Raw genomic sequence first — 13,326 nt, 5'->3', positions numbered from 1 at the left:
TCAGCTCTCCTAAACTCGCCTCTCTACTTATTAAAGCCTGCGCTCCAGTGCGAAGTTCTGTCACTCAACCCGCCTCTCCTTTCCTCCGCCACTTATTCCCACCAAAATTCAGCATAATTGAGGTCATTAATTCACATTTCCTCCCCCAGACACCCACCCCCACGCTTGCGGCATGAATCGCCCCTCATACCGCCATACTTTGCATGATGAGGGCCATGACTCCATGTCTGTGTGTGTGTGTGTGTGGGGGGGGGATGCTCAGAGCGAGCCCAACCTTCCCAGACACCAGCATGTCCGACAGTCTGCTCGTTGTTCTCCTCTGCTCCGGATGGTGCTGGGATGTATTTTGGAAGGGGGGCCGGGCGGCGGCGAGCCACCACCGTCACCACCACCGAGCCTGACGTGAATGACAAGTAACGGAGCTCTTTCAAGCGAGCAAACAGCACAGGAATGTGCACAAGTCTGCTGGGCTGCGCTCAGGCTTCTCAGAGCGACATTTTGGACCTTTTGGACCTACCTCTTTTTGTTTCTAAACCCAGCAGAGAAAGATTTGAGACAACCCCCTAGTTGATTTTAATTTTTTTTGTTTTTGTTTTAATTCTTCTTCTATTTGTTAAATTCTCGAGCGTGGGGAGCGGGATTGTTTGGAGCGTTTTTCTTTTGTCAAGCGTGAGCACGACAAACTTCTTGCCATGGCACTGGTTATGGAGCCCGTGAGCAAGTGGAGCTCCGGTCAAGTGGTTGACTGGATGAAAGGTAAGGCGACGGAAGCCAAACACAAACGGATGTCTCCGGGCTGCTGTATCGCGACGAGTGCTGCGAGTGTTGCGCTCTTAGTCGAAATGCATCCCCGCACCGATGCACGGGAGATGCCAAGAGAGAACAAAACACCTGCTGAGCCTCGGGTTTTCGCCTCATCGGCACGCGCCTTCCAGAGGCTCTTCGATTACAGCCTTAATTCGTCTGATCGATTTGTTGTTGTTGTTGTTGTTGTTGTCGTTTTTTTTCTTCAGTTTCAATGTGGAGACGACTTGTCCTCACAGACCAACATGTTCCCCAGAGCCTCGCGCACTCACATAGCACCAAACGCGTTAAAACCTCTATTGTGTCCTGCGGTGGGCATTGTTAACGAGGGGCTGCCTCGCAGGAGCCTGGGAAACATAGCGGAGACCCGGCAATCACACACAAATAACGAACCCCTTCTCACTGGAGCTGGGGGTCAGATTCTGTATTTAGAGGGAAGGTTCAAGCTTTATGTGTGCATGCATAGAATAAAGGCCATCGCAGTGGTACAACATCACAGCTTTGTACAGCCATCTGAGCGAAATGGTGATCCACGGATGCTCCAAGTCATTAAGAAGTCACAGCTGACTAAGAAGAGCATCATGCAGGCCTAAAACAAGATAGACAAGTAGTTTCAAAACCTCTTGGTGCACTGGAACCTAAGGACAGGCTCTTCCATTAGTACTTGAGAGTACAATAGCTCTGAGGTCAGACATCTATTCAGGCACGAGAGCATTTCAGCGTAAATTGGAACATCCCTTCAAATTAGGGAAACGTCCAGCAGAATGATGAGGTTCAAAAACACATGCACACATAGGATTCAGTTTGATAATGAAGCACTCCTGAGGCCAGCCGCCGCTGAGAGCGAAAGTGATGTTTGTACTGTAATTAATGAAGGTCCGGGCGGTCAGCTAAACTGCTAACTTGGATAGATTAAAGTACAGCCATTAGGATGAAGTCATCTTACAGATAGAGGTAGCTGTGTTGGATGAGAAGTTCCTCAGAGGAGAACTGTCTGCTTACTCAGTCTCCAGTGACTTATAAATGGCCCGCGCAAGCCCGTCAGGAGACTTTCAGGGCACAGATTACTCAGTAGCTTTGCTGCTTTTTGTCTGTTTGCATTGCAAAATTATTACCACTGGCAGCCTGTTACTATCAACAATGTACAAAATGTAAGAGGGAATGTTAAACTCAGCAGGAGGGTGCTATCCAAGTCTGGGCATTTGTCTGTTAGCACTGTAAATTGTTTCAGTAATGTTTTGTGTTGTTTTGCGGAGCCACGTGCTCACGTGTCAGGCCAAAGCCCTTCGGGGATGCTCCAGATGAAACATACACATATATACATGCATCTTTACTGCCTCAACATACACACACACACACACACACACACACTCACAAACACACACACTTAGTCATAATTCTAAGCCTGTAGGCCTTTTTCTGCTAGCTCAGATATATTATGATTGCAAGGATCAGACCTCTCTCAGTATGAGATGTTTATTACAAATTGTACCTGAATCTGATGCTGCCTTTTGAACAGAGTGTGCTGGCTCGGTAAAGACACAAAATGCAAGAGTTTCGCTTCACGGAGGATTGATACAGACACAGAGATGATAGGACTTGGTTAAAAACCACAACAGTTACAATGAGGTCTAAGAAGATGTGTAAATAAGCTGATAGCACAAGTGAGAAATGTAGGGAGCAAGAAGCGGATATTGGATATGAGCAAGGGCTCTTCAGTGTCCCACATCTGACAAGTGGAGCAGAGACAATTCTTGTGCCCTGAGCCCTGTAATGGTAATTTAAAGTGAGGGACAGAGTGGCACTGAGAGATGCCGAGAAAGAGGAAGCGGAGAGGAGGGGGGGTTTAATTCTTGTCTCCATTCTCAGCTCCAGAGGAACGGCAGCACTTTGTCGTATGCATTCACAGGTTCCATTATTAGCTTTCCGCTCTGTGATGTCACTGGGGGCCAAACAGGGGCACCCTGTGACCTTCCCACAATACCACACTGCACTCCCTCCCCAGCCCCCCCAGCCCCACCGCCCAGTTAGTGTTTTTTGTGAGGAAGACGCTCTATTCCCAGCTGTGACAAAGCCGCTTTAAAAGAAGAGATTCTCATCACAAAAGAGAAAAGAATCAAAGCTTTGACTGAGAATTTGTTCATGACAAGTGCACAGTAGCTATTCAAACACATATGATATGTCCATTTTAGTATTGTTTTTATGTGTTTTGAGGCACAGACCTAATGCAGGCTTAGTATAATCTCTTTACTCCTGACAGTCTGCATTAGTACAATTCATGTTTTGTGAGGTATATCAGTTTTATCTTTATGCTCTTTCAGTCTTTCTTGCACACTCACTCCCTCCTTGTCTGACACACACAATGACAGTCATCAATGACAAGTCAGATTAACACAAATCCATTATAACAATGCTAACAGCCTTAAATAGATCTCTTACCTCCCATTACCAGCAGATTATCTAGAATGGAGATCAGGATGTGTCAGTGCTGTGCATTTAATTTCTCCTCAACGTGCCTGATAATCTGGCCCGTGAATGAAATGGACAGGGAAATTGATGTGGTCGAGATTATGTAGTGCAATCAGCAAAGTATGCTTCATCCTAGAGGGGCTTTCTATTGCACAATTCTCCTTTCAGCAGAGGAGAATCATGTAACAAGATATAGCAGTTCAGTTAAAACCACCAAACTTTAGCATTCATGAACAGTATGTGAATCTTACTTTTTGTGTCACTCTCTGATGTGAGACTTAACGCTTCCATTTCAGTTATAGTAATAACCTTTATTTATACAGCAGCCATCAAAGTAGTGAAACTTGAGGCTTTGCAATGACGTTTAAAAATGTAAAATCCTGTGGGAGCTTTTGAATTAGTGCTAATGAAATTAGCGGAGAGCTAACTTAGCTGGATGTCTCATGCTATAATGTAGACACTTTTTGGAAAGCATCATGCCCTCTCTTCACTTTTTTCTTTTATTTATCCCATGGTCGAGGAGAATCCCTGCCAAAACCCTACTTCATGGTTTCTATGGCAACGTGGGGAATGCTTCATTGACATAATGAGTCTCAATTAACTTGCTAAAGAGGCTGATTAGTTAAGCCTTTAAATTTTATGCAAAACCATGAAACTCCCTATGTTTCCTCTCCACCGTTTAGCCGCCAGCTAAAGCCGATGTGAATGCTTGATCAGGTTTAGGCACAGCACCGAGTCACATGTATATGATTGGTCCACAGCGATGAAAAGACAAGATGAGCGAAGAGTTGTGAGTGTGTGTGTGTGTGTGTGTGTGTGTGTGTGTGTGTGTGTGTGTGTGTATGTGTGTGTCCCTAACTCACTGAGAAAATGAAAACAGACCGAGTGTGTAGAAAAAAGCCTTACAAAGGCTACTCTCTGTGTCCCCACTGGTAAAAGGATAGCCATCTAGCATGCAGAGCACTTTCTAGTGACATCCAGCTATGACATATGTAAAAATTAGTGTGAGTTTTTCCAGCTAATTAGTGTGTTTGCTTGATATGAGAGTGGATAAAACTGTAAATACATTCCTAAAGTCAAGAAACCCCGATGCAGATATATCAATTATCAACTCAGAATGTATTTACAGAGCAAATATCTATTTGCTCCTGAGTGTTTTGTAACATCACCCAATGTACCTGGTTTCAATGTAATTCTACATGATTAGGGCTGAGTACAGAGAGTAAATGCTATATCATTAACACCCAAAATGCAGTTCAATACTATGTTCCTGAAATCAATACCACCATGCAATTTTTGTTGACTTCTATGTCAGAGCGAGGTTTCATTGAAGTCTGTGGCAGTTCTTGTATATTATATCTATACATGTGTTAAAACAGTCTCCATTTATAAAACTCAGATTATAAGGCACCGTAAGGCTGATGCTGACAGGAGATGCAGAATCAGTAAGTATGGTTTAGTCAGCTGCACCTCATTAACTGCTTCGCTGAAAGACTTTACACCTTCTACAGCAGTGAAAGACAAACAGCCCCTTTTTAGTTCAAACCCTTTCCGAGTTTTAATCTGAAAATGCACCTTTGGACTGTTGACGAGGAGGAATCTGTCAGATGTCTTGTCTGACATCGACTGTTTCATAGGACACAACAAAACACAACCTGTGCTCACACGTTATAGATTTACAGCACAGATTCTGACAAGGAAAGCAATATCAAGCCCTATTAGAACACGTAATGCAAATAGAGGTTTCACAAGAAATCAGGAAGTCTTTTACTGCCAGCGAACAAAATTGTCACCTTGTCGTGCTGTACTGAAAGTTTTCTTGTCATTCTGTGTGGTTCCCTCAGGCTTGGACGACTGCCTGCAGCAGTACATCAAGACCTTCGAAAAGGAGAAAGTAGGGGGGGACCAACTGCTGCGTATCACCCACCAGGAGCTGGAGGATTTGGGAGTGTCCCGAATCGGCCACCAGGAGCTTATACTGGAGGCTGTGGACTTACTCTGCGCTCTGGTGAGTCCAAGCTTCCCACGCTGTCTACCCACTACTTTGTACTGTCACTTGAAAGAGTTGCGGACCACTGCTGTCGAAGTTTTGTGGCACATTTTGTGCCTCCTCAGTTTATCAAATAATTTGAAGTGTTGTCATCAAGCTAGAAAATAAGGTTGTTTTTTCAGTCCTGAAAAGTTGACATTTTGTATATCTAAGATTTCAACTGATAGTTATCATCTGTTAGTTGTATTTTTTGCATAAAGTTATCATCCATGAAGTCTGCTAATCAGCGAGCAATGTCAGTCACTCCAGGAATAATTTAATTTTGGTTGCTTTATCAAAAGAAACGCAATATTCTTTAGACTTCACAACAGGGAAATTGCTTAAGGCCTCAAATTTTTTTTAAACATCAACAAATCCAGTTGGTAATCTAGCCAAAATATCCTCCACAGGCAAATCTTACAGCTGTCATTAGCACTGAAATGGATTACAGCCTCCTCTTGAAGTGATTTCTGCTCTTCATCTCAGAAACACACGTTTTGTGTGTCTCAGCACGACAGACTGCTGTTCTGCTGATTGGGCTAACGTGCTGCTGAAGTAGTGAGAGCATAATATTAAGCGTGTGGAACCCATTAGTTCTTGATAGAAGAATGTAACTCTGGAAAAGTTTTCTGTCATTAGTTTTCCAGTTTTTCATTGGGGTGTTATATTTCTTTGTTCTTCTTTGTTCATATTGCAGGTCGGGATCTTTGTTGGTTGATTTAGGTATCTGTTAACTCACAAACGTTCAAAACTCACATGTCATCTAAGTTGGCCTGCAAATCAAGATTGTTTTCATTATAGGTTCATTTGCAGATTGTTTTGTCAATTACACGATTCATCGTTTGGAACATAAAATGTCAGAAAACAGGGGAAAATGCCCGTTGCAATTTCCCAGAGCCCAAGATAACGTCTTCAAATACTTCAAAAGAATTTTGTTAGACAAAACAGTCTAAACCCCAAAGATACATTAAGCTTACAAAGGTGTGAAACAGAGAGAAGCACCACATCCTCACATCTGAGAAGCTAAAACTAGGCAATATTTGGTATCTATGCTTAAAAAATTACTCGTATGATTAATTGTTTGTCGAAATAGTTCCTGAATCATTTTTTGAACAATTAATAGACTCCATGGCTACATATACATTTAGGGCCTTACTCTACATCTAATGCTCTGCATCTAATTGCCAGCTCCTGCTATGCTGTCCATTAACTTTCCACCAGTTAAGGAATTTAGTCCTTCACAGCTTTTAACAAGTGCAGCTTACCTGGATTTCCATGTAAATGTAAACTGATAAACCTCTCTTTAGTATAAGAAGCATATTAGTTGAATTGTTTGTAAGTGTAACATCCACCTGTAGCACCCTACTGAATCATTTCTTAAGATGCTATTATTTCCTTCCTTGTCAGATCCTATTTTAATTAGTGCACTGAAAGGACAATCAGTGGAACAATCAGAAAGTAGACAATGTTTTAATAATTTGAATAAAAAAATAAACCAAAGTCTATAGTGGTGTGAAAGGTGTGACGCACTGAAGGAATATAAAATGAGAGGATGGGAAAGGATGAATGAGAAGTAGGAATGAAGGAGAGAGGGTGGGGTAGAGATGAACATGGGTATGTGTTAGCCCGAGAGACACACAGAGAGGCTGGATGGAGATTTAGTGGACTGAGGTCACAGATGCAATCTGAATCTAAAGTCCTCTCATCCCGCATTGCTAAACGGGGGGCCCTGCTTCAGCCCCAAAGCTCCTTACGTAACTGGGATTTAGTTTTAAGTCTCTCAGGCACTGCTGTATTAAATATGATTAGTGGCCCTCCTGCCGCGCTCTCTTCTCCCAAGAAACTCTGATGCCCACAGGCCCTCACGTGCAGTTTGGTGTTCAGGGTAATGAGTGTTCTGTTATCCCTAGACATGCAAAGTGACAGCTGGAGGAGAGCAGGGCTGGGTGGATGGGTCACTGGTTTTATTCCTCACATGTTCGTCATATGAGCAGCATCTTTGGTAGCGCAGCAAGGTGGGCTGGTCTGCGAGGGGTCTTTTTATTTACAGAGCAGTGTCACTACAACAATTGCATTTCAGTCTCCACACTGGAGACATTCTTGGAATGCGTCACAGTTAAAACAAACGCTGACAAACTGGTCAAAAAAAAGGAAATTTACTTTCATCTCTCCTCTAGAATTACGGGCTGGAGACTGAGAATCTGAAGACACTTTCTCATAAGCTCAATGCATCTGCCAAGAACCTGCAGAACTTCATCACAGGCAGGCGGCGCAGCGGCCATTACGATGGGCGAGCCACCCGTAAGCTACCCAATGACTTTCTTACCTCTGTGGTGGACCTGATCGCTGCAGCCAAAAGCCTTCTGGCATGGCTGGACAGGTGAGATTTGCAAAAAGGTACCACTGTTATACATTTAAACATGTTAAAAGGTATGTGCAGACACTTAGATACACACATAATTCCATGTCCATGTACACACACTGATACATTCATGCACAAACAGAGTATCCCTTTAGTTTGCTTTTACAGTAGCAGCGCCGGTTTTGTCTCAGATTTTGAACCTTGTTTATTGAAAATTTGATCCTTGGACATTAAGCAAATATAGAAACTCTGGGTTTCTTTACATTATACGTTGGTTGAAAAAAAAAAAAAAACACCAGCTGTGCTGCTGTAATGCAGCTGATTAAATATAGATAAACTTGCTTCCAAAAGGATGAGACAATCTTGTTTATCTGGCATGATGCATTGATTCTTCTTGTGCTTTGTGGAGACTCCAATTCTTACCACACACAGACCAGTTTTGTTTTTTATGTTATGTCCACGACCAGTCAGCTGACAAGAAAAGATGAGTAAAGGCCTTATATAAGTAGATTTTGACAGGGTGGCCAAAAAGGCACTGAGGAGGTCTATTTTTATGTGGCTTTATATATCCCCTTGCTTCTCTATGGGATCGTGCCAGTGTGCTTGTTTGTTTCTTTTTGTGTCTGCGTGTGTTTGATGAATTTGGAAGTTCAAAGCAGACAACATTCAACAGAAATAAAGTGATATGCTCTTTCTTTTCCAATACAGGCAGCCACATTCTACAGCATCTATTCAAATTAAAATTTAATAATCTATGCTTCACTTTCATTTGAAAATGCATAATTGTTGACTAAAAGACACTTCGCAGTTTAAATATGATAGGGTTGTGCTATGGAGTGCAGAGAAAAAATATGGATTTTTAAAGGTGGAAATTAAAATAAAAATTTGTTTTAGTCCATTAGCTCTCATATTTGGTATTCATACCAAGGGTGTTTAGGGAATAAGTTAACTTAACATCTTTATACAGTGTCAGCTATTGTTGGCCTTTTTAACATATGATGAGTAAGGATGCTATTTTTATATACTGTATGTATATTAAACACTTAATGTTGTTTTTGTCTCTAAAATCTGAGTTTATGTCCCATAGAAAACTCTATAACATGGATAGAAATGAAAGATTCCTAATGTTTGTGTATTTGTATGCGCAGTGACGCACATGATTGTGTGCTTGGAAATGTTCCCACAGATTTACCAATGATTTAGTCTCAAAGGAAGAATGATCTAATGGTTCATTCCAGGTGCTCCTTCTTTTTCAGGTCTCCATTTGCTGCGGTGGCAGATTACTCCGTGACCAGAAACAATGTGATCCAGCTGTGTCTTGAGCTCACCACAATTGTACAACAGGTAAATAAATGGTATAATTTATAATATAATATCCAGCTCAAGCCCTGTAAAGTTTTTTTATCCCAATTTAATTTTAGATCAAAATATAAGAGTAATCTCATTCCCCACATGACAGTAATATGGTGATGCCAAAATGCACTATACCTTGTCTCAGTTGTGAAATACGATTGTGCACAAGTGTCCAAAAATGTTTTTATGTATTTGATAGTTTTAGAAATATCTGTACATGATACAGAGACAGTACTGTATATGTGCTTATGTTTTTTAAAAGCTGAAGTTCAAAGCATTTCACTTAATTCCTTGTATAAACATCAGGTCTAGAGCATGTAGTACCCTAACACAGCTCTTATTTTTTGCACACATTGCATCCATATACATATTCAAACAGTAAAAATGAAAGGTTTAAACAACAGAAGACATACAGTGAAGTTCTCCAATCCATTTAACTGTTAAAATGTCATCTACATATGCATATATAGGTATTTCAGGTTAGCTAATCACTGACATGAGAAGGAATTAACTTAATTCTGTGTATTTAAAAAATATCAGTGCTTATAAGAAATGCAAGTATTTAAGTTTGACTTTGCTAAAAAAAAAATCATGACTTGTTTCCCACCTGTCAGATATGCTGCCATATAAAGCTTCAACTCATTCGACTGCAGTTGAATGGCATGTAAAAATATTTTCAAAAGTGAAGACACAGGCAGGTCAGATCAAATGTTGGAAAGGTATCACAGATTATAATGATTTTAATGTCAGTGTATTTCTCTTTGCAAGCAGGCCTGTAAATGATGACACTCACAATCTGTAAAACCCTGAATGATCAGTAAATAATGGGAGAAGTGATACCTAATCATTTTTAGCATGATCACGTTGGAGGATAATGTTTATATGGAGTTAAGAGAAAAGTTTAAGTGGGCAAAATTAAAAGTGGGCGTGAAAGAGGGCAAAAAGGAAAGAGTTGAAGGCCGAGAGAGGAAAACTGGCAGAGAGAGAGAGAAAGAGAGAGAGACATGCCTCCGCATTGGTGATTCATTTGTTTTGTGTTTGTGCATGCCTGTGTGGGAGTGTTGGGGGTTATAGGTGCCAAGCAGCTCAGTTTTTGCTTACATCCACCTACAGCAGAAATACCAATAATAACTCCATTTTGACACATTCTCTTGAGGTAACAGTGCTCTCTGAATGTTCCCCAGGACTGCTCTGTGTACGAAACAGAAAACAAAATCCTGCATGTGGTGAGTTGCTGACTTTATTCTACTGTATCTAATGAAATTGAAGCTATAATGCACACACTTTTGAGGTTGTAATCATCCCTAATATGTCATCCCCAGTGTAAAACTCTGTCTGGAGTGTGCGACCACATTATCTCTCTGTCCTCGGATCCCATGGTGTCCCAGGCTGCACATTTGGAGGTTGTGCAGCTAGCCAACATAAAATCCACTGAAGGATTGGTAAGACTATCCCTCAGTCAGACTTAAAGAACCACACTCTTTTTTTGGGAGTCTAATTTGCCATCCTACCCAGTAGATGCTCTGTGTGTTTCTGTGGTGTTCCTGGAGCTCTGGAGCTCTGTTTTTGCTATATAGAGTACAAGCACCATACACACGTGAAGTTATTATTGGCTTTGTTCGAAAGATGAAAGAACGCACTGCAGCTCCGAGATTGTGTGGTTAGTTGGTGTTACTGATGCATCCAAACCTGCTAAAATATGTCAGTAAAAATAAGCTTAAATGGCAGAAGAGCACTCTTTTTAGAAGATTTCAGTAAGGTTTTGTTTAGGTTAACAGACACCTTAAAGTACAGGCTGCTTAATTACGTAGTAATTGCAAGAAATAACGAAACAATTACACGGTAATATCAGTGTAACAGGAAATGGTTGTAGTGCAATAACTGAGGAATTAATCAGTAATTAAGAGTAAAATTTAAACAGAAAAACTTTGTGTATTGAAGTGTATTGAATTTAAGTGCTGGCCAGTACAAGGTCGGCACCACAGCTTCCATAATATAGGTGAGTACTGTTACTACAACTATTTACAACTTTCACTATAACTAACCCACAATTACCATTGTTTCTTTGACATAAACCGGCAAGTGCCACATAAAAAAGAGGACTCAGTAAATGTGTAGACATTTCACTGTAATTGCCTTCCTGTGGCCTGTAAAGTGTAGCGTGTCCTGTTTAAAAGAAATATACTGTTAGTTTCCATATAATGAATGAAAAGGTAAATACTACGAAATTGCAAATTCCCTCTCATGACATTGCAGTATGTATGTGATTGAGCAGCCAGTAGATTAAGAGGTCATCCGAATTTAGCTATGTAGCTAACGAACTCATACTAATGATCAAGACTGACATCTTCAGATATGGAGTCAAACATCCAATCACATGATGGGTAGCTAACCGTGGACCAAAAAAAAAAAAAATTGTTAGTGTTAGGTTTCAATTACTTAACAGCATCAGACTGCCCAGACTGCACTCTCTCACAGTAAAGAAAACAATCTGTAAGAAGCATATAAGCCCATTACACTATGTGGTAAATGCACATGAGCAGGCTTTCAGTATATTTTTCATTATACAGGAATACGGTTTAATAAACTTATAATATCAAGATGTTAAATTGTTTTCCAGGTTTGATGAAATGAACGCAGGAAAAAGCTACTGTGCCAAAAAAGTAAAGTACACAACTACTAATAATGCTGGATGATGGTGAAAGCTACTAATTACAGAAATCACAACAGCATGACTCTTGACAGCATATTGAATTCTGTTTGATTCAAATATGGCATGTGCAAATTATTTTGTAGCATGTATCTCACTGCAAAAACAGCAAATTCAGTTGCTCAATCACTAATACTAACTTTGCTTGATTTGCTTCTTTTTCTGATTTGTGAAAAACTTTATCAATATTACAATTGTTTGACTCTCTCTTGTAAGATTCAAACAACTCATGTACATAGGTTTTTTGGGACCCAGAAACGACCAAGTACACAATGTTTCAAAGGGTCTCAAAGGGACAAAGGGGCGGTTGACCCAAATTACAAAAAACAAAGAAATTTGCTCATCTGCCTCTAGTCGTATCACGCTGTGCAAGTAGTTTTTGGTTTTATTCTGCAGGTTTTCAGATGTACTTCTCTGAGATTTCGGCCTTAACCCCAGTTCAATGCAGGTGAACTGAATTGCATTTGAGGTGCTCACAGCATTGAAAAAAATGCATGAAAAAAACAGAAACATCTCTTTCCAGAAACAGTGTCCCTGTTGCTAGGGTTCATCCAAAGACCTTCCTGTTAACTGTTTTCATCAGGTTATCCAGAGTATCCAGTATGTTGTTTCTGAAAAGACAAGGGGCTTTTGAATTTTTAACCTGGCACTTTAAACATCAGTCATGGTATTATTTCATATTTCAAAGTAGTAGGAATATTGAGGTAAAACAAATACACTGTGGCTGCTTTCTAGTATCGCTTGGAAGCCACTGAAGCTGTCCCAGAACTGGGTTTTGCTGAGCTGGTGGGCATATGAGTCAGCTGATAAAAAGCAACATGAAGTGAGCGTGTTGTGGATGTTAAAACGAGCAAATTAAAATGTGCAAATTGCAATTCAACAACCTACTTTGTATGCACTTACTTTTGGGACAAACTGTAGATACTCTGTTACATAGAAAAGAACACACTTATTTTTGCTGCCACTGTCTATCCATCAGCGCTTTGTTGGACTCCGTCTTCGCACTTGCCTATACTCTGGCATGAGCTCCCTGCTTGGGGCCACAATAAGAGCCCCACCCCCCACACAAATGCTAGCAGGGGGCATGGAAGTTCTCTCATCCGTTCAGTGAAACCTGAACACAACAGTGGGCCAAGTGGCCTAAAAATAAACCTCTTACTCTGATCTTGAAGACTGGCATTCTACTTTAGTGTGTGTGTGTGTGTGTGTGTGTGTATGTGCGTGTGTGTGTGTGTGTGTGTGTGTGTGTGTGTGTGTGTGTGTGTGTGTGTGTGTGTGTGTGAGAGAGATAGAGAGATTGTGTACTCATGCACACCTGCGTGCAAATGTGTGTCTGGGTGTGTGTTTGTTGTGCACTTTAGACCCCTTTTAGTGGAAGCTTTGAGTTTTAGCTTTTTTTTTTTTGCAACAGACAAACAGTATTTGCAGATAAATAATCCTCCATGTTTGATTCAATCTGCTTGGAGGAGCATTTGAGTGGGACTCTCTTCATGACATTAATTCAGACTGTACCGGGTATGTTTAAAAAAAGTGCACCATAGTGCATATAAGGACGTTCCTGTAGCAATTTAAACATTTTTTTTCTGATAAGGCAAATCT

General features: G+C 40.8%; 1 protein-coding gene across 1 annotated transcript in view; it reads left to right on the top strand.

Annotated features, from left to right (window-relative positions):
- Positions 1-649: 649 nt before the first annotated feature.
- The window catches only part of LOC120803148 (connector enhancer of kinase suppressor of ras 2-like), a 30,393-nt gene continuing 17,716 nt past the window's right edge, over positions 650-13,326 (top strand). The window contains exons 1-6 of the mRNA XM_040151515.1: positions 650-756; positions 5,118-5,281; positions 7,480-7,682; positions 8,921-9,008; positions 10,202-10,243; positions 10,340-10,459. Of these exons, the coding sequence (XP_040007449.1) occupies positions 693-756; positions 5,118-5,281; positions 7,480-7,682; positions 8,921-9,008; positions 10,202-10,243; positions 10,340-10,459 (681 nt within the window). The 5' untranslated portion in view covers positions 650-692. The remainder of the gene's footprint in view (positions 757-5,117; positions 5,282-7,479; positions 7,683-8,920; positions 9,009-10,201; positions 10,244-10,339; positions 10,460-13,326) is intronic.

This window comes from Xiphias gladius, chromosome 17 (assembly GCF_016859285.1).
Source record: "Xiphias gladius isolate SHS-SW01 ecotype Sanya breed wild chromosome 17, ASM1685928v1, whole genome shotgun sequence".
NCBI lineage: Eukaryota > Metazoa > Chordata > Actinopteri > Istiophoriformes > Xiphiidae > Xiphias > Xiphias gladius.
This window is presented reverse-complemented; position numbering and strand designations above follow the sequence as displayed.